This window comes from Diorhabda sublineata, chromosome 3, assembly GCF_026230105.1.
Source record: "Diorhabda sublineata isolate icDioSubl1.1 chromosome 3, icDioSubl1.1, whole genome shotgun sequence".
Taxonomy (NCBI): Eukaryota; Metazoa; Arthropoda; class Insecta; order Coleoptera; family Chrysomelidae; genus Diorhabda; species Diorhabda sublineata.
Window position 1 is genome coordinate 25,649,816 of NC_079476.1, and position 26,126 is coordinate 25,675,941.

Consider the following 26,126-nt stretch of genomic DNA (forward strand, 5'->3'; position numbering starts at 1 on the left):
ATTTCACGTCAGTTGGTGGGTTAAACTGGGACAGATGTGTTCGATTGTCCGCTTTTCTTTTCGCGGACGTTCAAAACACAGACAAAGTGTACTTACATAGAAAAAAAAATACTGTGATAAAATGGACACCGGAAATAAGATAACCAAAAAACGTAACCCCGCTGAAAATGCCAACCCTATATCGACACTATTATTTTTGTAAGTATCGATGAACTTAGTTGTGGGTCATTATTTTAATTAGTTGAAGTGATTTACATGTTTTGGTATATAATTGTTTGTTTATTTTGATCAAATTATACAGGGTATGTTATAAATTAATGAATTTTTCTCTAAAATACGACTGTGATAATAAATTAAGATGAAGTGGGTTTTGCTTTTGAATATTATCACACATTATATGTTAATTTTTTTCGTGGGGATTAACTTCTTTAACGAAATCAGTTTTCGGGTGAATATTATCAACTTTTTTGTTTGCATTCACTTAATCGTAACAATTAACCTTCTATTTACATAACAATGCATTTTTGTATTTAAATTAATATTTACAATATATGTAAAGTACTTATAGTTCGTTGCAAGGTACTTCAATCATTTTTTTTATGTAGCGAAGGTTATATTTTGCAAATCTCGTTTAGTTTTCCTTTTTCTTTCGAATTCGGAATCCAAAAGGAGCCACAATGTCCAAAAATATTCTAAAGACTCCATATTATGTATTTTTTGTGCACAAACGTTTATCGTTAGTCTCTGAAGATGATAAATTCATTATCGAAACGTACATCAGACATTGTAATGGTGATTGTTGATATAAACAGTGTGTTCAGCCTGAATGATGAAGCAAAAGAGAATTATGGGTCTAAAATTTTGGTATCGAAGATTATTTTCTATTTTCCAAAACGACTCAACCCCAAATCGCGACTATCCCTTTCTTAGCATCGTTATAATCACAATTTGGAACACCCTATAAGATTTCAAATAATTTTAAAACGTGTAAACTATGGCTGTAAAGCTTAAAATTTTCAAATTAATATCAATCACCCTGTATATCTACAAATTTAAATATCATTCTATTCATTTCGAATTAATTAAAAAGATAATTTGTATAAAACGACTTTAACTGTCAGTTATCAACGATAGGGAATTAGTTATTGATAATGAATAACCCTGTAGGTTTGAAATCCTTCACTATTCAAATTTATTTCCAGTAATTACCTATTTTCAGTAGCATGATGTAAAAAAATCCTTTACTCCAACAGTAAAACGAAAGATCTTACAACAATGTTAATATACCTAGGGCATACCATTAAACATAAGCGTTTAAATAATGACAAATATGTATTTAGAACTAACTGATATCTTTTATTTAGTTTTTACCAACAATAAACCACCGATAAGGAATGTTCGACGAAGCAAAAACGTCTGCAATGTGCAATTACATTGATATTTCGTCTGAGTCATAAAAAAAACGTTATTTTCAATGTTCGCAGCTTTATATAATATTTCAAGGTACCGTACAATGTCACTGCCAAGTTTATTATTGGTAGTTTCTTGCTTCCTCTTTCTATGCCCTCACGAACGTCATACTCTCAACGTCACGTCAAGCTTCAATGAACATTTTCTGGCATTATTCCACTGAGAATGACGTACGTCATAACGTAATTGTTTTTGTTTGCGAATAAAATCAAAGTGATGACAGTAAATCAATTATTAAGTGATCACTATCACTTACGATTATTGCAGTATTATTAAAATAATTAATTATGTGAAGATATAAACATTTATATATATTTATAATATTCCTAATGTAGAAAGTTACTATAAATTCCAAACTTTCTATCTTTCTCATTATATATACGATAGTTCGGTAAAAAAATTTGACATGATGGTTTATTGTGACCTCGGGTTTGTATTCATTCTACATATCCGAAACTTTCAAAGACTAAAAACTATATTGATATATGTTTTAAATCGATTAATGTTGTTTCGATGTTCCAAACAGACTATAAATTATATTTATGAAGAAAAAAGTTTCCAAATATTATATTATTAAATAATTGTGACCTAAGTTATGGAGAATTTTCGTACTAATCGAATTTATGTCTCAAGATTTTCTAAGTTTATAAATACGATTTTATTCATAATTTTGATAATGTGAAAAACATGTTGTATATTTGTTTCCTATCATCTTTATTCGTTACTAATGTTTTGAAATTCGATTCTTCGTTTAAATATTGTGACTGAAGTGTTCGAGAATTTAAACCCGACTGAAATGTGTTTTATGACGTGTTATTAGGGACGATAATAAAAAATTTTATTCATAATTAGAATTACGTAAAAGAAATAATTTGTACATTTGTTTCCTATATTATCTTTTTATAATATTTTGACTTCAATTCTTTATTAAATAATTTGACGAAAGTTCTCGAGAATTTACGCGCCAATCGAGGACGTATCGTTTGTTGAGGTTATAAGTAAACTTGTATTAAATTTTATGCATCATCCAAACAATGTAAAAAGAAAACTGCAATTTGTATCTTTGTTATAAATACTTACTCATTATAATTGAATACTTTGATCTATGGAAAATTTTACCATCTGTTTGATATTAGTTGAAAGGAATTGAGAACGTATATATTTATGAAGGCCAATCGCTTCTGCGAATTACTCAGATTGACGATCATTAAATTAGTTTCGCCGAAAGCACCTATTGAACTTTGAGAATAACACTTTGAAGTTCTAACGAAATTTATTTTCTACGAAGACTATTCGATATATAAATTTCCAAACATACGAAAGATATTGTTAGGTTAGGTCGAAATCTGAAATAGGGGTGAAATTCCACGAATAGTTGAAAAAATTGAGTTTTGAATTTAAAAAAAAAAGAAGAAAAAAATACTTTGTTGTTCGAGAAACCAGCTATAGTATTGGGGAGATGAAAGTAAAAGTCTATAGAAAAGAGAATAACAAAATTTTCATTCATTCAGATTAACTGAATTTTTAACATCCCTCTCGCTAACCTAACCAATATAAATTTTTATTTTTTTTATTCCCATTTTTTTTCACAAATCCGCCGTAAAAACGAAGATTTAAACAGTTTTTTTTTTATTTTTCGATTTTCTAAAGCCAAAAAACGAGGGGATCGTATAAAATTACCCAAAAAAATACTACTTTTATCAATTTGCAATCAAAACCGGTTTGTTCTGCTGTTATAAAATGTCCCCATTTTTTTCCAGGACATTTGATGTTAAATACAAATGGTTTTTATTTTCTTTTACATCAGTTGAACTTTTAGTGAATTTTCAATACCTAGTTGCATATGACATTTAATGAAATTTAATAAACCGGCGGTCGTCGCTTAGTGCGACTCTGTACAAGCAGCTCATCTTAAATATCACGTGAACTATCCATGATAATATGTTGGGTGTATACATATTGCCATGATGCCAATAATATTTAACTTTAAAGATAAAAAAATAGTGTGTTAAGGCTAATTCATCGGTTTTGAAATATTAGATAATTTTTATATTAAGTTTTGTAAATATGCAAGATAATTATAACGATATTATATTATTATTATCATAATATGCGTGAATGACTATTTTACCAACTGCAACCTTGAATATTTATCATCGATTTAGGTTTTCAAAAATACTTCCTAGTTGCGTGTATATGAAAAAATAAACACAATTAGATTTAATTCATTGTTTCAATTACTACTAGAGATAAGATTGTTTTGCAGTCTATCAAGTCTATATAAAACACGTGTAATATACAGGGTTTTTTAAACTTAAATTCTAGTGGTTTCCTTGATGAATTTTTTTTATTCAGTATATATTATATATTTACTGAATGACAATATTTCAGTGATTATCATTTAACCATTTATTTGTCATTAACTAATTGTTTCAGATATATGTTTCCAATTTTCAAAAAAACGTACAAATTTAAATTAACGGAGGACGATCTGTTTTCACCTTTGAAAGAACACAAATCGAGTTCTTTAGGATCAAAAATAGAGAGAATATGGAAAGAAGAATATAGGATACATAAAAAGACTGCGTTACATAGGGCCCTATTTAGGATATTCGGTCTTAGATATATGGTATTAGGACTGATTAGATTGATTGATGAACTTATGTTAATGTAAGTACCCCAAATGCAGTATGTAGGCATGGAAACGACCTTGAACGTATAGAATCACTGTTTAAATGCTTCTTTTATGCCTTACATTTTATTTGGGGGATGTTATGTCATCTTTTTAATGATTTAGAACGACTTATCGATATTTAGTGTTCAAATTTTGAGCTATAATGATTTATTTTGCCGTTTATATCGAGGACATTGACGTTCCAGGGTTTTTCAACAATAATTTCCACCGCAACATCCCCAAATATGGATTGGACGCCATCATTTAAATGAATCAAATTTCAATGACAGAAAATGTGATCTTTTTTTATGTATACACATTTCTTTTACAAGTACCTGGTATATGTTATATTTTCAGAGTTGTAGTGCCTTATTGTATACGAATATTAGTTTCGTATCTGGAAACTGGTCAAACGAAAATATCTAGAGATGAGGCGTTAACTTATGCCGCTGTTCTTGTTGCGACTCTTTTCCTAGATGCGGTAATGCAGCAACCCAATTTTATGGGGCTACAACATATAGCGATGAAAATTAGGGTAGCTTGTACGTCTCTAATTTATAGGAAAACCATGAGATTCAGTCAAGCAGCTCTAGGTAAATATTTCATTCGTTAATGTATAATTTACATTGTCTAACATAGATGTTATTTGTTTTTCCAAATTTTTATATCTTTGTGACTTGAAAACCCATCATCAAACTTATATAATGTGATTCTTAATTATGTTTTTAACTTGGCAACGATGTAAAAAACAACACGAGATTCATAAAACATTAAAGATCCCAGGTCATAAAATATAAAACAGCTGGAAATGAGCACAATATTACGTATTCTAAGTTATCAATAGCCATATGAATCATCAAAAAGATTCGTAATTAGTTAAAATAGTTTTTAGATTGATTTTATACCAGTTTTCACACCTGCCTATATTGGAATGAATCAATTTGGCAACATAACAATCATAATAAGTTATAAAACAAATTATGACCGTTGCAAGACTCTATCTTCTAACATTACTACACAATTTCTCAAATAACTTATCAATTATAATGATTTTGAACACTTCTAAATCAATTTCGAGTGAAATTAATGATTTATATTAAAACTTTAGCATAGTATTCAATACATTAACAATAAAAACCAAATCCTATAGTCTTAAACAAAGACATTTTGGTTGGTTTTGATTTATTTTCGTAATAATATCTCTTAAAATCAATAACTTATTATACTAAATTGAATTTCAACCTTTTTTGGTTGCACCTTAGCCTGAAAAATGGGTAAAAGTTAACGTAGTTATCAAATTTGTATGACAAATGTTAAATAAACGAAAAAATTTGAGGTTATGCATCCTACTTATCATTGATGTTCGTATTGTGTAAAAATAACTTACCTATGATATTGACAGTTACGACACTTCAGTTCACAACAAATTTGCACAATTTTTTTTTCAAATGCTATGTGAAAATAAGTTTTAATTAACGTTTATAAACGATCTATAAGCTCGTTCTAACGACGCTGCGTGCACTTGAACTATTGTAAATGGACCATACCATAATGACGTCATTGACAATTCGGTCATCTTTGCTGGGTAGTAAACAATCTCATTTCGAATAATTGTTACATATGAAACATTGGCGAGATTTTTATTTTCATATCCTTAATATCTGTCTAATTTAATTTACTGAGCGACATAGCTCATCGTATATCTGATGTCTTGAGATTTGTTCCAAACGTTTTCTAACAAGTAAAAATGTGTTGATAGAAAAAAAAAATAATTCAATTTTAAATAGTTATGTGATGAATACTGAGCTTGGTATAACGATTCAACAGCAAATTTCTGTAGTTTACCGTAATTTGTAAGACTGAAATTATCTCACGCATATGTATATAAATGTATTTAAATATTTTTAGAAAAGTCTCATAACTTTTTATTTAGTAAATATCTTTTAGATATTATTTTGTACACATCATTCATAAGAAAAGTACTTTTTCAAATTTCTCAACATACGGGGGTGTGATAAAGAATACGATGAATGAGAATAAATCTTTTGTTTGACATCCAAAGAAAATGACCGACTTGTCAAAATTACGTGTTCTAGAATAGTCCATTGACCAATAATGAGTGGAAAAGAGACAACAGCTCCAATCTTGTATCTCACTTATTCACACTCGATCCGTGTACGCAAGCGTTGCAACTGTAATGGGAGAAGTTCCATCCCGGGAAGCTTATAACATGGTTATAGTAACCATTTTTAGTTCATGAGTTCTAATCACGAACGGTTAATTTTTTTTATTTCTTATTATTTATATGTATGTATATGAATATTATTTTGAATAATTAAAAATTATAATTATATTTTCCAAGTGTTCTATTTCATATTTAATATCTCCGTTTACAATTGCGCTTGCGAGCATGCGCATAGCATTTCAAGGCCAAATAACGGAAATACATTAATGAGACACTAGATTGTGATTTAGTTATTAATGAACAAAATAAAAAATTGAAATTTGGTATTATTCGACATTTCTTCATAATCCAATTATTTTAGGTAACACTACTGTAGGTCAATTAGTAAATTTAGTCTCGAATGACGTCAGTAAATTTGATCAATTATTCGGTTTGACACATTACGCTTGGATAGGACCAATACAAGTAGCGTTAGGTACTTGGTTACTTTATAAGGAAATTGGAGTGGGGGCATTTTTCGGAATGGCCTTTTTAGTATCGTTTGTTCCACTTCAAAGTAAGTTTTATATCGTACAACTGAAAAAATGTGTATTTCAACGGACTATAATTAAAAAAAATCGTTTTTCTGTTATTAATATTTCAGTATGGTTAGCCAAAAAAATGTCTGTGATGCGTTTGAAAACTGCTCTGAGGACAGACGAGAGAGTGAAATTAATGAACGAGATAATATCTGGTATTCAAGTGATAAAAATGTACTGTTGGGAAAAACCGTTCGCTCACGTTATCGATTTAGCTAGAAGGTGAGTGTTATTTATACCAGGAATTGTTCAATTTCTCATAATTTAGTGAATTAAAAATGAAAATACAGAGAAACCACATAAAATTTAATTATCATTAGTTTTAAATGTATATTACATATAATTGGAGTAGTTAGTGAGAAAGAAGAAGAGATTCGTTCATTACGTCTTATAAAAATTGATGCTATTCTAAATGTTTTTTTTTATATTAAATATCAGTATAACCTTATTGTATATCTCTTCATTATTGTCGAAGTTTGGCAACGTCGATGGAATATATGACCTCTGTAGCGTGTTTTTGTTTCATACCAGTTTTAGCTGGTTTTTGTTTTAAGGATCAATATTTGGCAATCATGGTGGGTAGGGAGGAGGAATATTCGTATGGGGTTTAAATTTCAAATGGGTACGTCTGAATGCGAACAATTGTATAGTCAATAACTTTTCATCATATCGGGTATGATTTTCGCATATATGTAAATACAATTTCATATCTTAAATTTGTAAATGCTTGTTATTGTTTTATTTTAATAACACTTTTTTATTATAAATTCCCGAATTTTTATACAGTAACGCCATCTTGAAGTTTCGCAATAGTACGGACACTTTTTACACATACAGGGAGAATATGCATCTAGTTTAAATTCACGTGGTGATATTTTTTCTCAGATATTATAATGAAATATAATTTCTTCATTAAATTTTTGTCCCATTTGTGTGAAATGATTAGTAAAGAGTGCAAAATAAACGAGCGAAATTCAAATTTTATACACGCATTATCATTAGTCGTGACGTCAAATGACACGTCCTGGATTTATCGAAGTCCAAACAGGGTGTTGGTTGTATTTGTAAGAAAACTGTTTATTTTTGTGTTCCCAATGTGTTTTTAGATTCTGATTATTCTTCTGCACAACTAAAAGTAGTTTAACGAAAGCAATCTCCACTTTTTTCCATTACTTTTAACCTAAAATGTGTATAAAGTAACTATCACAATAGAAAACCGGAGCGTGACGTCACGGCCGTCATTTTGTTATAGTTCGCTTTTTCAAACAAATTTTGTGAGGTAGTGTGTGTTTTGTGCTAGAAGGTATTTTTTGCAAAATTTTTAATAGAAAATACGGAAACATCATATCTCTAAACATGTATACGATCGTCAACGCAGTTAAAATTTTGTTTGGAAAGTGATCCCTGACCTGCGCTAACAATGACGGTGTGTGACGTCAACATTCCTGTAGTCTATTGAAGTAAAGAAATACTGGACGTGGCAATTGACGTCATCCAAAACAAGCCAAAACTGATACTTAAAATTCTTTTTTATAAATTTCATTTCGACTTTTTTGACACAATATATATTTTCTATCGAGTTAATTGAATATATAAAAAAATACTTGCATTTTCCCTATTCTTTTCACCTGGGTCCTCCATATTAGCAATAATTATTATCAAGACATTTAACAATAAAATACCAACAGAAATAATAAATTTTCCAAAATCAGCAAAATATTTCGCTGTAATCATTAATTATATATTGCTACAAATTTTTTTTGAGCTGAACCCGAGACCAGACTAACAAACATGTGTGGAATTGTGTATTTGACTTGAAAGTTATCTGGGAACGTTGAACAGTGTTGCCAAATAAATTCATTAATCACGCGTATGATTGAAAATTGAACTATAATCGTGACAAATGGAAGGTTTTACTTATGATTAAAGAAAAGTAATAAAACTTAATAATACTTACTTTGTTTTTAAAATTATTAAATTGTTTAAAGTCGTGTTTCGTTGATTGCTATTATAAATCCAAATCTTTTTAACAGGAACTATAAATACCATGGAAACATTTTTTTCAAAATGTTCAATTATTCTTTCAGGCGTCAGTAGCACATACATTTGCACATAGGTCTACAGATCTTGTAAAGCAGGTTACATATTTCAGTAAAAGTCTCAAATACCATTTTTCCACTAACATAATACGAAACACTGCAACTGTCGTATTATTGGCAACACTGTCGATAGTTTAAAGACTGTTCGGTATTACAAGTATTATTCGCGGGAGTACACTGTAGGTATATGACAGCAATGTTTTGAAACACGTTGCCAAACTTGGTAAAATTTCACGATTTAATTTATTTACAAGTTACATGGAGTGCTCTTTTCACCAAAAAGTGGCAAAATAAGCAAAAGCATTAACTAAAAAACGATCTTGCACGATTATATAGGAGTAGTATGTATGGTCTACGATGATAATGTTGCCAAATCTATTAAAAGTCTCCACTAAAATAATTTTATATTTTTAAACGAGACAACAATTTCTGTAATATTGGCAACACTGTCTATGGGTTTAAACGCGATTCGACATTACAAGTTAACAGACACAAAATTGTACTGGGGACGTTTAGTCATTCATCTCGTGTAGTTTTTTTTATGAGATTACACTATAGGTATATGACAGCTAATAATTTGAAAAACATTGCCAAACTTAGTAAAATTTCTTGATTTAATTTATCGATAATGCTGTACATTTAAATGAACTGTTATTTTCACCAACACAAGTGGCAAAATAAGCAAAAGCATTAACTAAAAAACGATCTTGCACGAGTCCATAGCACAAATAAGTGTATAATTTAAGAAGCGTCTAGTGAGAGCTCTTAACTTGTTTATAACGTGTATTCTCCTGTAATTTTTATTCGTGGGAATACACTATAGGTATCTAATGATTTGAAAAACGTTGCCAAACTTATTAGTGACAAAATATGTAAAAGGAGTAACGAAAAAACGATTTTGCACGACTATGCACGATTCTATAGCATGTAACTGTGTGGTCTAAGAAACTTTAAGCGAATAGGTATACGATTAGAAAACGTTGCCAAATCTATCAAAATTTCTTGATTTAATAAAATGATTCACTAGCTTATTAATATGATTGATAGAATATTTGATATGAATCGTATAATATTTTTCAACATCATTATTTAATAAAAGAATATATCAATAAATGTGGTGAAAAAAATGAATAAAAAAAGCATTTGCGAATCATGTCGAATTACTCAACTTGGGGGGGGGAATTAAAATCAATTGGTATATACGAGGGCGCTTCTATATTAAACTTTTCTTTTGTGAATAACTCTAATTAATCCATGATGTTATATACAAGGTCTAGTTAAAAATATGATTCATTTCGTACTGGTTACGTAATGTATAATTTATTTTGTTACAGAACCGAAATGAGAGCGATCCGATCTCATTCATGCCTTTTAGGCATTTTATATTCTTTCGAAGTCTTCGTATCTAGAACCGCCATTTTCGTCAGTATATTAGGATACGTATTACTAGGAAATTATATTACTGCCGATAAAGTATTCGCCATTACCGCCATCTATAATCAAATGCGGACAGTGATAACTATAATTTTTTCACTGAGTATATCGGCGTTCGCGGAAATGAACGTCACCATATTGAGAATACAAAAATTGTTGATATTCGACGAAAAAGAGAGAGATTACGAATATATTTATAAATCCGAAAAAATGAACGGCGCTTATCCGAAAACATTGGAAAGTATGGAAGGTGTTATGAACGGCACGAACGGAAGTAAAATGAATTTCGAATTACAAAAAAAAAATCCCAAGTTGTACCTGTCGAACGTCAATGCGAAGTGGTCGGATCAATCCGCCGAGGATACTTTAAGTAATATAACGTTCGACGTACCCCCTAATAAGATGCTGGCTATAATAGGTCCTGTGGGTAGCGGAAAGAGCAGCGTCATAAATCTTCTTCTCAAAGAACTACCGGTTAGATCCGGTTCGATGGAAATTGTTGGTAAAATATCGTTCGCTTCCCAAGAACCGTGGTTGTTCGCGGCTAGTGTTCGCCAAAATATTTTATTCGGCGAGAAATACATCGAGGAACGGTACCAGAAAGTCGTGGAAGTTTGCGCCTTAAAATCAGACTTCGCTCTATTACCCTACGGCGATAAAACTTTGGTAGGCGAAAAGGGGAACACTTTGAGCGGCGGACAGAAAGCTAGAGTGAATTTAGCGAGATGTGTCTATAAAGAAGCCGATATATACCTCTTGGACGATCCCTTATCGGCCGTAGATGCTAACGTCGGTAAACATTTATACGAAAAATGTATTAAACAATTTTTATCCAACAAAATTTGCGTACTGGTAACACACCAATTGCAGTATTTGAAAAATTCCGATAAAATTATCATAATGAAAGACGGTAAAATCGAAATGACCGGTAGTTACGTCGAATTGAAGAAGAGCGGTTTGGATTTCGCTAAAGTTATGGAAGAATTTCAAGAAGAAGCCGAAGAAGATAAAAGAATGAAGTCGATTAAATCGAAAGCTTCAATTTACGATGAATCCGTCGATGACGATGAAGATCAAACTATCGAAAAAGAATTACAAGAAAAAGGGACCATAAAAGCTGCTACTTATTATCAATATCTCAGAGCTGGAGGCGGTGTATTCTCCATGTCGATATTAGCTTTTCTTTTTATCTTGTGTCAAGTTGTGGCTAACGGTGGAGAATATTACGTCACTTATTGGTACGTACAAATATTGAAAAATGTATAAAATAATATCCTTGTTTGTTAAAATTTCCTCTCAGACCATTCGTACGTCGAAATTTCTAAAACACTACACTAACATTTAAAATTACATTTTATGGTCCTTCGAGCCGGATATACGTTTTCTGGTTCTGCTGGCCTCATTTTCTGGCCTTTCATGTCACATTTTCGAATCTTTCGAGTCACATTTATTGGTACTTTAAGCCAGATATACATTTTTTAGCTCTTCGAGCTAGATATACATTTTCTAGTCCTTCTAGCCACATTTTATTGTCCTACAAGCCACATTTTCTGGTTTTAGAGCCACATTTTTTTGTCCTACGAGCCACATTTTCTGGTTCTAGAGTCACATCTTCCAACCCTCCAAGCCAAATATAAATTTCCTAGTCCTTCTAGCCACATTTTATTGTCCTACAAGCCACATTTTCTGGTTTTAGAGCCACATTTTCTTGTCCTACAAGCCACATTTTCTGGTTTTAGAGCCACATTTTCTTGTCCTACGAGCCATATTTTCTGGTTCTAGAGTCACATCTTCCAACCCTCCAAGCCAAATATAAATTTCCTAGTCCTTCTAGCCACATTTTATTGTCCTACAAGCCACATTTTCTGGTTTTAGAGCCACATTTTTTTGTCCTACGAGCCACATTTTCTGGTTCTAGAGTCACATCTTCCAGTCCTCCAAGCCAAATATAAATTTCCTAGTCCTTCTAGCCACATTTTATTGTCCTACGAGCCACATTTCCTGGTTCTGGCGCCACATTTCCAGTCCTCCAAGCCATATATAAATTTCCTAGTCCTTTTAGCGACATTTTCTTGTCCTGCGAGCCACATTAACTGGTTCTGCAGTCACATTTTTCAGTTGTCCAAACCAGATATACATTTTCTAGTACTTCTAGCCACATTTTGTTGTCCTACGAGCCACATTTCCTGGTTCTGCAGTCACATTTCCAGTCCTCCAAGCCATATATAAATTTCCTAGCCCTTCTAGCCACATTTTATTGTCCTACGAGCCACATTTTCTGGTTTTAGAGCCACATTTTTTTGTCCTACGAGCCATATTTTCTGGTTCTAGAGTCACATCTTCCAGTCCTCCAAGCCAAATATAAATTTCCTAGTCCTTCTAGCCACATTTTATTGTCCTACAAGCCACATTTTCTGGTTTTAGAGCCACATTTTCTTGTCCTACGAGCCATATTTTCTGGTTCTAGAGTCACATCTTCCAACCCTCCAAGCAAGATATAAATTTCCTAGTCCTTCTAGCCACATTTTATTGTCCTACAAGCCACATTTTCTGGTTTTAGAGCCACATTGTTTTGTCCTACGAGCCACATTTTCTGGTTCTAGAGTCACATCTTCCAGTCCTCCAAGCCAAATATAAATTTCCTAGTCCTTCTAGCCACATTTTATTGTCCTACGAGCCACATTTCCTGGTTCTGGCGCCACATTTCCAGTCCTCCAAGCCATATATAAATTTCCTAGTCCTTTTAGCGACATTTTCTTGTCCTGCGAGCCACATTAACTGGTTCTGTAGTCACATTTTTCAGTTGTCCAAACCAGATATACATTTTCTAGTACTTCTAGCCACATTTTGTTGTCCTACGAGCCACATTTCCTGGTTCTGGCGCCACATTTCCAGTCCTCCAGGCCATATATAAATTTCCTAGTCCTTTTAGCGACATTTTCTTGTCCTGCGAGCCACATTAACTGGTTCTGTAGTCACATTTTTCAGTTGTCCAAACCAGATATACATTTTCTAGTACTTCTAGCCACATTTTGTTGTCCTACGAGCCACATTTCCTGGTTCTGGCGCCACATTTCCAGTCTTCCAAGCCATATATAAATTTTCTAGTCCTTTTAGCGACATTTTCTTGTCCTGCGAGCCACATTAACTGGTTCTGCAGTAACATTTTTCAGTTGTCCAAACCAGATATACATTTTCTAGTACTTCTAGCCACATTTTGTTGTCCTACGAGCCACATTTCCTGGTTCTGGCGCCACATTTCCAGTCTTCCAAGCCATATATAAATTTTCTAGTCCTTTTAGCGACATTTTCTTGTCCTGCGAGCCACATTAACTGGTTCTGCAGTCACATTTTTCAGTTGTCCAAACCAGATATACATTTTCTAGTCCTTCTAGCCACATTTTCTTGTCCTACGAGCCACATTTTCTGGTTCTGGAGCCAAATTTTCCAGTTTTCCAAGCCAAATATATATTTCCTAGCCATTCTATCCACATTTTCTTGTTTTACGAGCCACATTTCCTGGTTCTGGAGACACATTTTCCAGTTCTCCAAACCAGATATACATTTACTAGTCCTTCTAGTTACATTTTCTCATTTTTCAAGCCAGTTAAATAATTTTTGGTCTTTCGAGCCACATTTTCTGTTCTTTCAAGTCACATTTTCGAATCTTTCGAGCCACATTTTTGGGTCCTTCAAGCTAAATATAGATTTTCTGATCCTTGGAGCCACATTTAATGTTCTGGTCCTTCCTAGTCCGTCTAGCCACATTTTCTCGTCTTCGAATTACATTTTCCAGTCCCGCAAGTCAAATATACATTTTCTTTTCTTTCGAGCCACATTTTCTGGTCCTACAAGAAAGGTTTGCTATTGCTTCGAGCCGGATATACATTTTCTGGTCTTTCGAGCCAAATTTTCTCGTCTCGAGCTACATTTTCCAGCCTTTCAAGCCAGAAATACATTTTCTGGTCCTTGGAGCCACATTTACATGTTCTGGTACTTCGAGCGACATATTTTTCATCCTTCAAGCCAGATAAACATTTTTTGGTCCTGTGAGCCACATTTTCTGTTGTTTCAAGTCACATTTTCGAATCTTTTGGGCCACATTTTCCAGTCCTTCAAGCTAGATGTAGATTTTCTGTTCATTCGAGCAACATTTTTTCAGTATAACAATTCGACCTTGTTTTCTCAGCGTAGCGATATGATTTTGTTTTCTTAGTGTATTCTACTGTACTTTACGTCAAATGACGTCATTATATTGAGAGTGTGGTTACTCTAATCTGTATTAATAATCGAAAATGTTGTAATTAGAGTGTTTTAATTAAATAAACGTTTTTATTTATTTCTAAACACTTTTAGGGTAAACTTAGAACAAGATTACAGCGAAAAGGTTAGAAAAAATTTAACAACATCCAACGAAACTATAAACAGAGAAATGATCATGTGGACGTACACTGCACTTACAATAGGAAATATAATTATTTCTGTTGTCAAAGCCGTTTATTTCATGATATTTTTCGTAATAGCATCTAAAAATTTACACAGTTATATATTTTCGCGACTGATAAAAGCCACCATGAGATTTTACAACACCAATCCATCTGGGAGGATATTGAATAGGTTTTCTAAGGATTTGGGTACCGTCGATGAATATTTACCATCGGTTATAATAGATGTCATTGAGGTGAGTTCGTGTCAAATGGGGAATTGTGTGTTTAGAAATGGTTTTTCTTCAGATCTTCTTGCTACTAGTTGGTGCTATCACCTTATCCTCAATTGTGGAACCTCTGTTGCTGGTACCGGCGGGTGTACTTATGGTATTCTTCTATTTATTAAAAATTGTCTATTCCGAGACTAGCCGTAGTGTAAAACGCGTTGAAGCCATCAGTAAGTATAACGAATATTTTATTAACATGTTTTTACTGTAGGAAAATCAGGAAGCTTATTCAAATGTATCCATACTGCTGGCAGAGAGAGAAAGAACATCGGTATACCACTCTCTATGTCGATTCTATTAAAATAATCGAAAAGTGCCAATCTCACGGTCCGTGTCGTGGACGAGTTCGTATAAATATTGAAGATAAAGATGAAAAGCGTCGGTTCGACATTCTCTGTTCCTCTTTACTCTCTACTTATCGTTTTTTTTTGTGTGAAATTTGTCCTAAAATTATTCTTAAACATCCAAAATCGTACAAAAAAACACCCTAAGACTTGATACTAAACTCTTAACTAATTCCCTACATATTAATTTATTTGAACGCACAAATACTTGTCAATCCCGATGTCTTCCTTTTTGGTAAACAAGCGCCTATTTATACAAAACGGGTTTCTCGATAATTCGATAATAATCGAAAAGTGCCAGCTTCACGGGTCGTGGACGAGTTCGTAGCAATATTAAAGATCGTAAGAGCGGCCTATAAGTGGAATTGTACTATTGGAAGAGAGAGAAAAAGCATCGATTTTCCATTTTTTAAAGTAGAAAGCTTTTAGATGTCGTTTTACATGCACCATTCAAAAGGAAAATACTTTTCCCAAAATTTCACCAACTAATACCTTATTTCGAATCGGTTTTCATCTGTTATTATTACTTATGATTAGTTAATATTCAATTCGATAAATTTTTGAAAAGAACAATGAGAAATGAAACACAAAAAACTGGGAATGTATCTTTTGTTTGCCACCCAGACAAAATGGCAGACTTATCAATGTCACGTGTTCTATAATGGCTTCATTGATAAAAAAATTACATTAATTTACTAATATTATATTTATTAAAATGAATAATTGTATAGATCCAATACTTTAGGGATGGTAAGTAATAATTTTCTTGTAAATTGATGTTATTTGTAGCAAAAAGTCCAATGTTAAGCCACCTAACGGCTTCGGTAAACGGTTTAAGTACAGTTAGGGCTTTCCAAGCCGAAGAAATGTTGATAGCAGAATTTGATAACTTCCAAGACAGTCACAGCGCTGCTTGGTTCTTATATTTAGGTTCCAGTAAATGTTTTGCGCTTTGGTTGGACATAATTTGTATAGTTTTCGTAGCAATTGCAGTATTTTCCTTATTACTATTCAGAGAAAGTAAGTAAATCTCAAGTCGCACGGCCGCGGTCAAAAGTCTCTGGCAAAAAATCTTCAACTTCCATTGCTGCTCTGGCTTTAGCATCTCAAAGTTATTAGTCTCAACTTTATAATCTATGTGGTCCAACCTTCTCCCCAAATGCCACGTTTTCTCCTATGCAACATTTAGCGAATCTTCCTCCAGGTCTTCTGTAGACCCGTCATCTAATATCTGTACCGTGCAAGGATCTGCTGCTCTTATTTGTGGCTAATAACTGGCCTTTTGGCTCAAGGTTAGTTGCTTTAAGTCTTCTTCGGACTGTCCAGCCACTGCTCGAGTTTCTCTGAGCTCTCGCTGGACTTGAGGACGATCGAGAACCCGATTTCTCAGTAATGTGCTAACAATAAATCGATCAACTCTCTCGGTTGTGCACCTTTTTCTTCCAGAACCGAGTCTTTCTTGAAAATGATCAGCCAACTGATTTATGTTCATCGTATTGACCATTTTTCTCTGATTCTGGCCTTGTCGGGAGCAGCTTTATCACCTGTTGTGTGCATTTTCCGGTAGAATTCTCGTCTGTTGTAAACAAAGATGTATATCAGTTTTTTTGCCAGCGACTTGCGATCGCCGATGTCGTTCGGGTTGATTTTTTTGCTCGCTAGTGTATTAATAATGATTTTTAGGTATACACGGCGGCGACTTGGGTTTAGTGATAACTCAATATTTAGGTTTAATGGGTTCCCTGCAATGGGGAATGCGCCAATGGACCGAACTCGAAAATAACATGACCTCGGTAGAAAGAATATTGGAATATACGAAATTGGAAAAAGAACCCGAAAGGGAAGATACTCAGAATCTTCCGGAAAATTGGCCCGAGAACGGCCGAGTAGAATTCCGAAACGTCCGTTTGAGATATAGCGAAACGGAACCTTTCGTACTTAAAGGATTAAATTTTTCTATAGAACCTAAAGAGAAAATCGGTATAGTCGGGAGAACAGGAGCGGGAAAATCTTCGACTATCACAGCTTTATTTCAATTGTATCCGCTAGAAGGAACTGTCATAATTGACGGCGTCGATACAACTCGGATACCTCTAGATACACTCAGATCGAAAATTTCGATAATACCGCAAGAACCGGTATTATTTTCGGGAACCATGCGTAAAAATTTGGATCCCTTCGAAAACTACAGCGACGATATACTCTGGAACGCCTTAGAACAAGTAGAACTCAAAGACGTGATTTCGGACTTACCTTCGGGTCTCAATTCGGAAGTATCCGAAGGGGGCAACAATTTCAGTGTCGGACAGAGACAACTGGTGTGTTTGGCGAGGGCCCTAATTAGAAATAACAAAATTTTGGTTATGGACGAAGCTACTGCCAATGTGGATCCTCATACGGACTCTCTTATCCAGACTACGATCAGGAATAAATTTGCTGATTGTACGGTTTTGACTATAGCTCATAGGTGAGTTTCGACATGTTTTATTTAATCCAAACGAAAGGTTTTTGTCGATTTTCCAATTTTTTTCTTTCAATTCCAATCATAACTGTCAAATATTGATTAGTTTCGAATTATTTGGGATTGTTTTTTTAGTGTAGTAATTTGGAATTGTTTTCTCAGTGTAACGACTTTTTTTTCAAAATGTTCGAAATTGAATTTAATCTTTTTTTTAACAAATACGTGACAAATAATTGAAATGAAAAAATGTTTTGGTCAGTGTATCGAATAAGGTTTGTTTTCTTAGTGTAGAGATACGAAGTTGTTTTCTCAATGTAACGATTTTTGTTTCAAAATATTCGAAATTAAATTTAATCTTTTTTTTTAACAAATACGTGACAAATAATTGAAATGAAAAAATGTTTTGGTGAGTGTATCGATTTAGGTTTGTTTTCTTAGTGTAGAGATAGGAAGTTGTTTTCTCAGTGTAACGATTTTTGTTTCAAAATATTGGAAATTAAATTTAATTTTTTATTTAACAAATACGTGACAAATAATTGAAATGAAAAAATGTTTTGGTCAGTGTATCGATTTAGGTTTGTTTTCTTAGTGTAGAGATAGGAAGATGTTTTCTCAGTGTAACGATTTTTGTTTCAAAATATTGGAAATTAAATTTAATTTTTTATTTAACAAATACGTGACAAATAATTGAAATGAAAAAATGTTTTGGTGAGTGTATCGATTTAGGTTTGTTTTCTTAGTGTAGAGATACGAAGTTGTTTTCTCAGTGTAACGATTTTTGTTTCAAAATATTCGAAATTAAATTTAATCTTTTTTTTAACAAATACGTGACAAATAATTGAAATGATAAAATGTTTTGGTCAGTGTATCGATTTAGGTTTGTTTTCTTAGTGTAGAGATACGAAGTTGTTTTCTCAGTGTAACGATTTTTGTTTCAAAATATTCGAAATTAAATTTAATCTTTTTTTTAACAAATACGTGACAAATAATTGAAATGAAAAAATGTTTTGGTCAGTGTATCGATTTAGGTTTGTTTTCTTAGTGTAGAGATACGAAGTTGTTTTCTCAGTGTAACGATTTTTGTTTCAAAATGTTGGAAATTAAATTTAATCTTTTTTTTTAACAAATACGTGACAAATAATTGAAATGAAAAAATGTTTTGGTCAGTGTATCGATTTAGGTTTGTTTTCTTAGTGTAGAGATACGAAGTTGTTTTCTCAGTGTAACGATTTTTGTTTCAAAATATTGGAAATTAAATTTAATTTTTTATTTAACAAATACGTGACAAATAATTGAAATGAAAAAATGTTTTGGTGAGTGTATCGATTTAGGTTTGTTTTCTTAGTGTAGAGATACGAAGTTGTTTTCTCAGTGTAACGATTTTTGTTTCAAAATATTCGAAATTAAATTTAATCTTTTTTTTAACAAATACGTGACAAATAATTGAAATGATAAAATGTTTTGGTCAGTGTATCGATTTAGGTTTGTTTTCTTAGTGTAGAGATACGAAGTTGTTTTCTCAGTGTAACGATTTTTGTTTCAAAATATTGGAAATTAAATTTAATTTTTTATTTAACAAATACGTGACAAATAATTGAAATGAAAAAATGTTTTGGTGAGTGTATCGATTTAGGTTTGTTTTCTTAGTGTAGAGATACGAAGTTGTTTTCTCAGTGTAACGATTTTTGTTTCAAAATATTCGAAATTAAATTTAATCTTTTTTTTAACAAATACGTGACAAATAATTGAAATGATAAAATGTTTTGGTCAGTGTATCGATTTAGGTTTGTTTTCTTAGTGTAGAGATACGAAGTTGTTTTCTCAGTGTAACGATTTTTGTTTCAAAATATTCGAAATTAAATTTAATCTTTTTTTTAACAAATACGTGACAAATAATTGAAATGAAAAAATGTTTTGGTCAGTGTATCGATTTAGGTTTGTTTTCTTAGTGTAGAGATACCAAGGTGTTTTCTCAGTGTAACGATTTTTGTTTCAAAATGTTGGAAATTAAATTTAATCTTTTTTTTAACAAATACGTGACAAATAATTGAAATGAAAAAATGTTTTGGTGAATGTATCGATTTAGGTTTGTTTTCTTAGTGTAGAGATACGAAGTTGTTTTCTCAGTGTAACGATTTTTGTTTCAAAATGTTGGAAATTAAATTTAATCTTTTTTTTAACAAATACGTGACAAATAATTGAAATGAAAAAATGTTTTGGTCAGTGTATCGATTTAGGTTTGTTTTCTTAGTGTAGAGATAGGAAGTTGTTTTCTCAATGTAACGATTTTTGTTTCAAAATGTTGGAAATTAAATTTAATCTTTTTTTTAACAAATACGTGACAAATAATTGAAATGAAAAAATGTTTTGGTCAGTGTATCGATTTAGGTTTGTTTTCTTAGTGTAGAGATACGAAGTTGTTTTCTCAGTGTAACGATTTTTGTTTCAAAATATTGGAAATTAAATTTAATCTTTTTTTTAACAAATACGTGACAAATAATTGAAATGATAAAATGTTTTGGTCAGTGTATCGATTTAGGTTTGTTTTCTTAGTGTAGAGATACGAAGTTGTTTTCTCAGTGTAACGATTTTTGTTTCAAAATATTCGAAATTAAATTTAATCTTTTTTTTAACAAATACGTGACAAATAATTGAAATGATAAAATGTTTTGGTCAGTGTATCGATTTAGGTTTGTTTTCTTAGTGTAGAGATACGAAGTTGTTTTCTCAGTGTAACGATTTTTGTTTCAAAATATTCGAAATTAAATTTAATCTTTTTTTTAACAAATACGTGACAAATAATTGAAATGAAAAAATGTTTTGGTCAGTGTATCGATTTAGGTTTGTTTTCTTAGTGTAGAGATACCAAGGTGTTTTCTCAGTGTAACGATTTTTGTTTCAAAATGTTGGAAATTAAATTTAATCTTTTTTTTAACAAATACGTGACAAATAATTGAAATGAAAAAATGTTTTGGTGAATGTATCGATTTAGGTTTGTTTTCTTAGTGTAGAGATACGAAGTTGTTTTCTCAGTGTAACGATTTTTGTTTCAAAATGTTGGAAATTAAATTTAATCTTTTTTTTAACAAATACGTGACAAATAATTGAAATGAAAAAATGTTTTGGTCAGTGTATCGATTTAGGTTTGTTTTCTTAGTGTAGAGATAGGAAGTTGTTTTCTCAATGTAACGATTTTTGTTTCAAAATGTTGGAAATTAAATTTAATCTTTTTTTTAACAAATACGTGACAAATAATTGAAATGAAAAAATGTTTTGGTCAGTGTATCGATTTAGGTTTGTTTTCTTAGTGTAGAGATACGAAGTTGTTTTCTCAGTGTAACGATTTTTGTTTCAAAATATTGGAAATTAAATTTAATTTTTTATTTAACAAATACGTGACAAATAATTGAAATGAAAAAATGTTTTGGTGAGTGTATCGATTTAGGTTTGTTTTCTTAGTGTAGAGATACGAAGTTGTTTTCTCAGTGTAACGATTTTTGTTTCAAAATATTCGAAATTAAATTTAATCTTTTTTTTAACAAATACGTGACAAATAATTGAAATGATAAAATGTTTTGGTCAGTGTATCGATTTAGGTTTGTTTTCTTAGTGTAGAGATACGAAGTTGTTTTCTCAGTGTAACGATTTTTGTTTCAAAATATTCGAAATTAAATTTAATCTTTTTTTTAACAAATACGTGACAAATAATTGAAATGAAAAAATGTTTTGGTCAGTGTATCGATTTAGGTTTGTTTTCTTAGTGTAGAGATACCAAGGTGTTTTCTCAGTGTAACGATTTTTGTTTCAAAATGTTGGAAATTAAATTTAATCTTTTTTTTAACAAATACGTGACAAATAATTGAAATGAAAAAATGTTTTGGTGAATGTATCGATTTAGGTTTGTTTTCTTAGTGTAGAGATACGAAGTTGTTTTCTCAGTGTAACGATTTTTGTTTCAAAATGTTGGAAATTAAATTTAATCTTTTTTTTAACAAATACGTGACAAATAATTGAAATGAAAAAATGTTTTGGTGAATGTATCGATTTAGGTTTGTTTTCTTAGTGTAGAGATACGAAGTTGTTTTCTCAGTGTAACGATTTTTGTTTCAAAATGTTGGAAATTAAATTTAATCTTTTTTTTAACAAATACGTGACAAATAATTGAAATGAAAAAATGTTTTGGTCAGTGTATCGATTTAGGTTTGTTTTCTTAGTGTAGAGATAGGAAGTTGTTTTCTCAGTGTAACGATTTTTGTTTCAAAATGTTGGAAATTAAATTTAATCTTTTTTTTAACAAATACGTGACAAATAATTGAAATGAAAAAATGTTTTGGTCAGTGTATCGATTTAGGTTTGTTTTCTTAGTGTAGAGATACGAAGTTGTTTTCCCAATGTAACGATTTTTTTATAAAAATCATCGTTTCTCGACAGATTTATGGAAAATTTTGGAAAATATCTTCGTGTGAAGATTTTATATGACTTTATTTAAATGTTATCATAACCTCACTTTTTTAATATGATTGTTCATAATCTAATAATTTAATATAGAGAATATTTTGCTCAGTACATCGATTTGAGTTTATTTTCTTATTGTAACTATTTTTTATAATATCTTCATTCTTACGACTGATTTATAGAAAAAAATTTGAGAAGATTTATGAGTTAAAATTTCATCATAACCTCACTTCTTCGAAAACAATTGTTCTTTACTTTTTTGAAAAGCTATAAGGGATGTTGACTCCTTTTTTCCAATTTTTTATTAGCACAAATCGACTTTTTTTCTTTAAGAATCATATACACATCCTTAAATATTAAGTATTTTTTCCATATCAGTTGTTTAAACCTTGTTGTTAATGTACCGATTTAGTTTTCTTAGTGTAGCGATTTGAAATTGTTTTCTCAGTGTAACGATTTTTGTTTCAAAATATTCGAAATTAAATTTAATCTTTTTTTTTAACAAATACGTGACAAATAATTGAAATGAAAAAATGTTTTGGTCAGTGTATCGATTTAGGTTTGTTTTCTTAGTGTAGAGATACCAAGGTGTTTTCTCAGTGTAACGATTTTTGTTTCAAAATGTTGGAAATTAAATTTAATCTTTTTTTTAACAAATACATGACAAATAATTGAAATGAAAAAATGTTTTGGTCAGTGTATCGATTTAGGTTTGTTTTCTTAGTGTAGAGATACGAAGTTGTTTTCCCAATGTAACGATTTTTTTATAAAAATCATCGTTTCTCGACAGATTTATGGAAAATTTTGGAAAATATCTTCGTGTGAAGATTTTATATGACTTTATTTAAATGTTATCATAACCTTACTTTTTTAATATGATTTTTCATAATCTAATAATTTAATATAGAGAATATTTTGCTCAGTACATCGATTTGAGTTTATTTTCTTATTGTAACTATTTTTTATAATATCTTCATTCATACGACTGATTTATAGAAAAAAATGTAGGAAGATTTATGAGTTGAAATTTCATCATAACCTCACTTCTTCGAAAACAATTGTTCTTTACTTTTTTGAAAAGCTATAAGGGATGTTGACTCCTTTTTTCCAATTTTTTATTAGCACAAATCGACTTTTTTCTTTAAGAATCATATACACATCCTTAAATATTAAGTATTTTTTCCATATCAGTTGTTTAAACCTTGTTGTTAATGTACCGATTTAGTTTTCTTAGTGTAGCGATTTGAAATTGTTTTCTCAGTGTAACAATTTTTTATAAAAAAAATATTGTTTCTCGAAAGTTTGGGAAATATCTTCATTTGAAGATGATTTTATGGGTTTGAATGTTATCATAACCTCATTTCTTGAGAAACTTCAAAGGAAGTTGTCTGGTAATTAACCTCCCCAAAGAGATTTTTACTACATGATTCAACCAAGAAATAATTTTTTTTCAATATTCTACATTCTCTACACGTTTTGGTGTATTCAAATTAGCATTTTTATTGATAGAATACGATTAAAAAAATTATGAAAATTTCATTGGCTAAAATCCCAAATCATAAAAAAAGTCAAAGTAACATGCTCGTGAGTTTTTTTTGTCGCTTTCTCATCCATTATACCATTTCCGATACTCAAATAGTTCAGTCAGAAAATTATGTCGAATAAATTTTTGTTTAATTAATATACAGATGTGAAAAAAATTTTTTTTTCATTCTATTTTAGATTACATACAGTTATGGATTCCGATAAAATATTAGTGATGAGTTCTGGTAGAGTAGAAGAATTCGATCACCCTTATCATCTTCTGCAACATAAGGCTGGGGTGTTATATAATTTGGTAGAAGCTACCGGTATTTCTACCGCGAAATATTTGGAAAATATAGCAAAGGAGGTGAGAGAATTACTAACTGTTTAAATCTTCTAAAAACGGAAACATTTTAATCACGCAAAATTAGATTTTTTTCTTCATTTATTACTTCTGATACACTTGGAATCGTTTAATTATTTTTATATGTTATTTTCACCTTGGAACCAACTTGGGTGTCTGAGTAAGGTTCTGTCAAAAACTTTGGTTATGAGATATGGCAACGCTGATGTGAATACGTCAAATCTGACGTTGCTATTTCTAAATTTTTTACGCTATTACCATACAAGCCATAACGGCCGAAAAGTTCTACAAAATCATTCGGGCAGCGATGAGGCTGACTTACTCGCCAGACTTGCATCGGCGAACTCAACGATGGACCCAGAACCCAGAAAGAGTCATAATTTCATCTGAAAGAGTTGCAATTTCACATGAAAGAGTAATTTTTGTATTTAATAATATACCAATAATCAATTTAATAAATTGTCTAGTAGCTTGTACAAATTATTGTTTTTTGTCGTTTCAGAGTTACGAGAAGAAGAAGACCGTTTAAACTTATAATCTCATTGTATTACACTTATTTAAGATTGCTGTGATCTTTTCATACTTTTCAAAAAAAAACAGTATTGGGACAGGTTTTGTTACTTGCCATTTTACCATTAGATAAAAACAAATCTTATTATAATTAAAAATAAATATATTTCAACTTATTATTGTTTTCATTTCAAAAAAACCCAAAATACCAAATAAAACAGCAGTAAAAAAATAAATAAAAAGTACCTACAGAAACATTTTATAGTACCATTCAGATTACAAGTTAAATTTGAATAACAACTTTTGTTAGCTTTCTTGAATTTTTGCTGTATACTAATCCCTCTATGAACTACCTATTTATCTATAGATTAAACAAAATTCTCTTTTTTATTGTTGGCCACATCCTATTAGATTATTCAGCTAAAGTCTTTTACACAGTTCAGTGTACAAAAATTTATATTATCATTTTTTTGTTTGAAAAATATCATTTCCATAGATGCAGTTCAAATATTATAATATTCATGTTTTAAACAATTCGATTTAATTTTCGGTTTTTTTTTTTGATTACGTGTCCTCTAATAGTTCATTTCTATATTGAATCGAATCCCTCTATAAAGTAACTATTTATCTATGTAATAAACAAAATTCTTTTTTTTATTGTTGGCCTTTTCTTTCTAGAAAATTCAGCTAATAAATCTTGTTGTTACACAGAAAAATATCATTTCCATAGATGCAGTTTAAATATTATGATTAGTTCATTCATGTTTTAAACAATTAGATTTAATTCTAGTGTCATCTAATAGTTTATTTATGGATTGAATCGATACCTCTATACACTAGCTATTCATCTATGTATCAAAAAACAAACGAAGTTTTCACTATTGGCCTTTTCCTTTCAAGTATTCATTTTGCATGCATCTTATATTTTATTACATAACTCATTAATTGAGAATGAATATTTACATAAAAATAGTTTATTCATGATTTGAAGAATTTTATTTCGTTTACAATTGTTTCTAATTACGTACCCTCTATTATTTTATTTAGGCATTAATCATTTCTACTCTATGAAAATACACTTTATTTATGAATGAGACTGTCTCAACAACCGATCACGTACACATTTTTGTTTTTATTTAAAATTATTTACAAAAAATTTTAAGTACAATATGCACTTATTTACATGAGAGTAAAAACTATCTTTTCAGTTATTGATAAATTCTAAATAAATAATTATTGGACTGCACTGGAAATTAGTGATAAATTTACGAAAAAAGGTTTAAACATATCTTTTACGTCCTTGTAAAGATCATT

The 26,126-nt window shown here is 30.9% G+C and overlaps 1 protein-coding gene across 1 annotated transcript; it reads left to right on the forward strand.

Annotated features, from left to right (window-relative positions):
- On the forward strand, nucleotides 1-24,988 carry LOC130442092 (probable multidrug resistance-associated protein lethal(2)03659). The gene is made up of 12 exons (XM_056776102.1): nucleotides 1-198; nucleotides 3,907-4,140; nucleotides 4,502-4,737; nucleotides 6,691-6,885; nucleotides 6,973-7,129; nucleotides 10,341-11,678; nucleotides 14,797-15,121; nucleotides 15,174-15,324; nucleotides 16,288-16,518; nucleotides 17,182-17,965; nucleotides 24,137-24,305; nucleotides 24,805-24,988. The coding sequence occupies exons 1-12, from the start codon at nucleotides 122-124 to the stop codon at nucleotides 24,829-24,831; spliced, it is 3,924 nt and encodes a 1,307-aa protein (XP_056632080.1). The 5' UTR covers nucleotides 1-121; the 3' UTR covers nucleotides 24,832-24,988.
- Nucleotides 24,989-26,126: the final 1,138 nt, after the last annotated feature.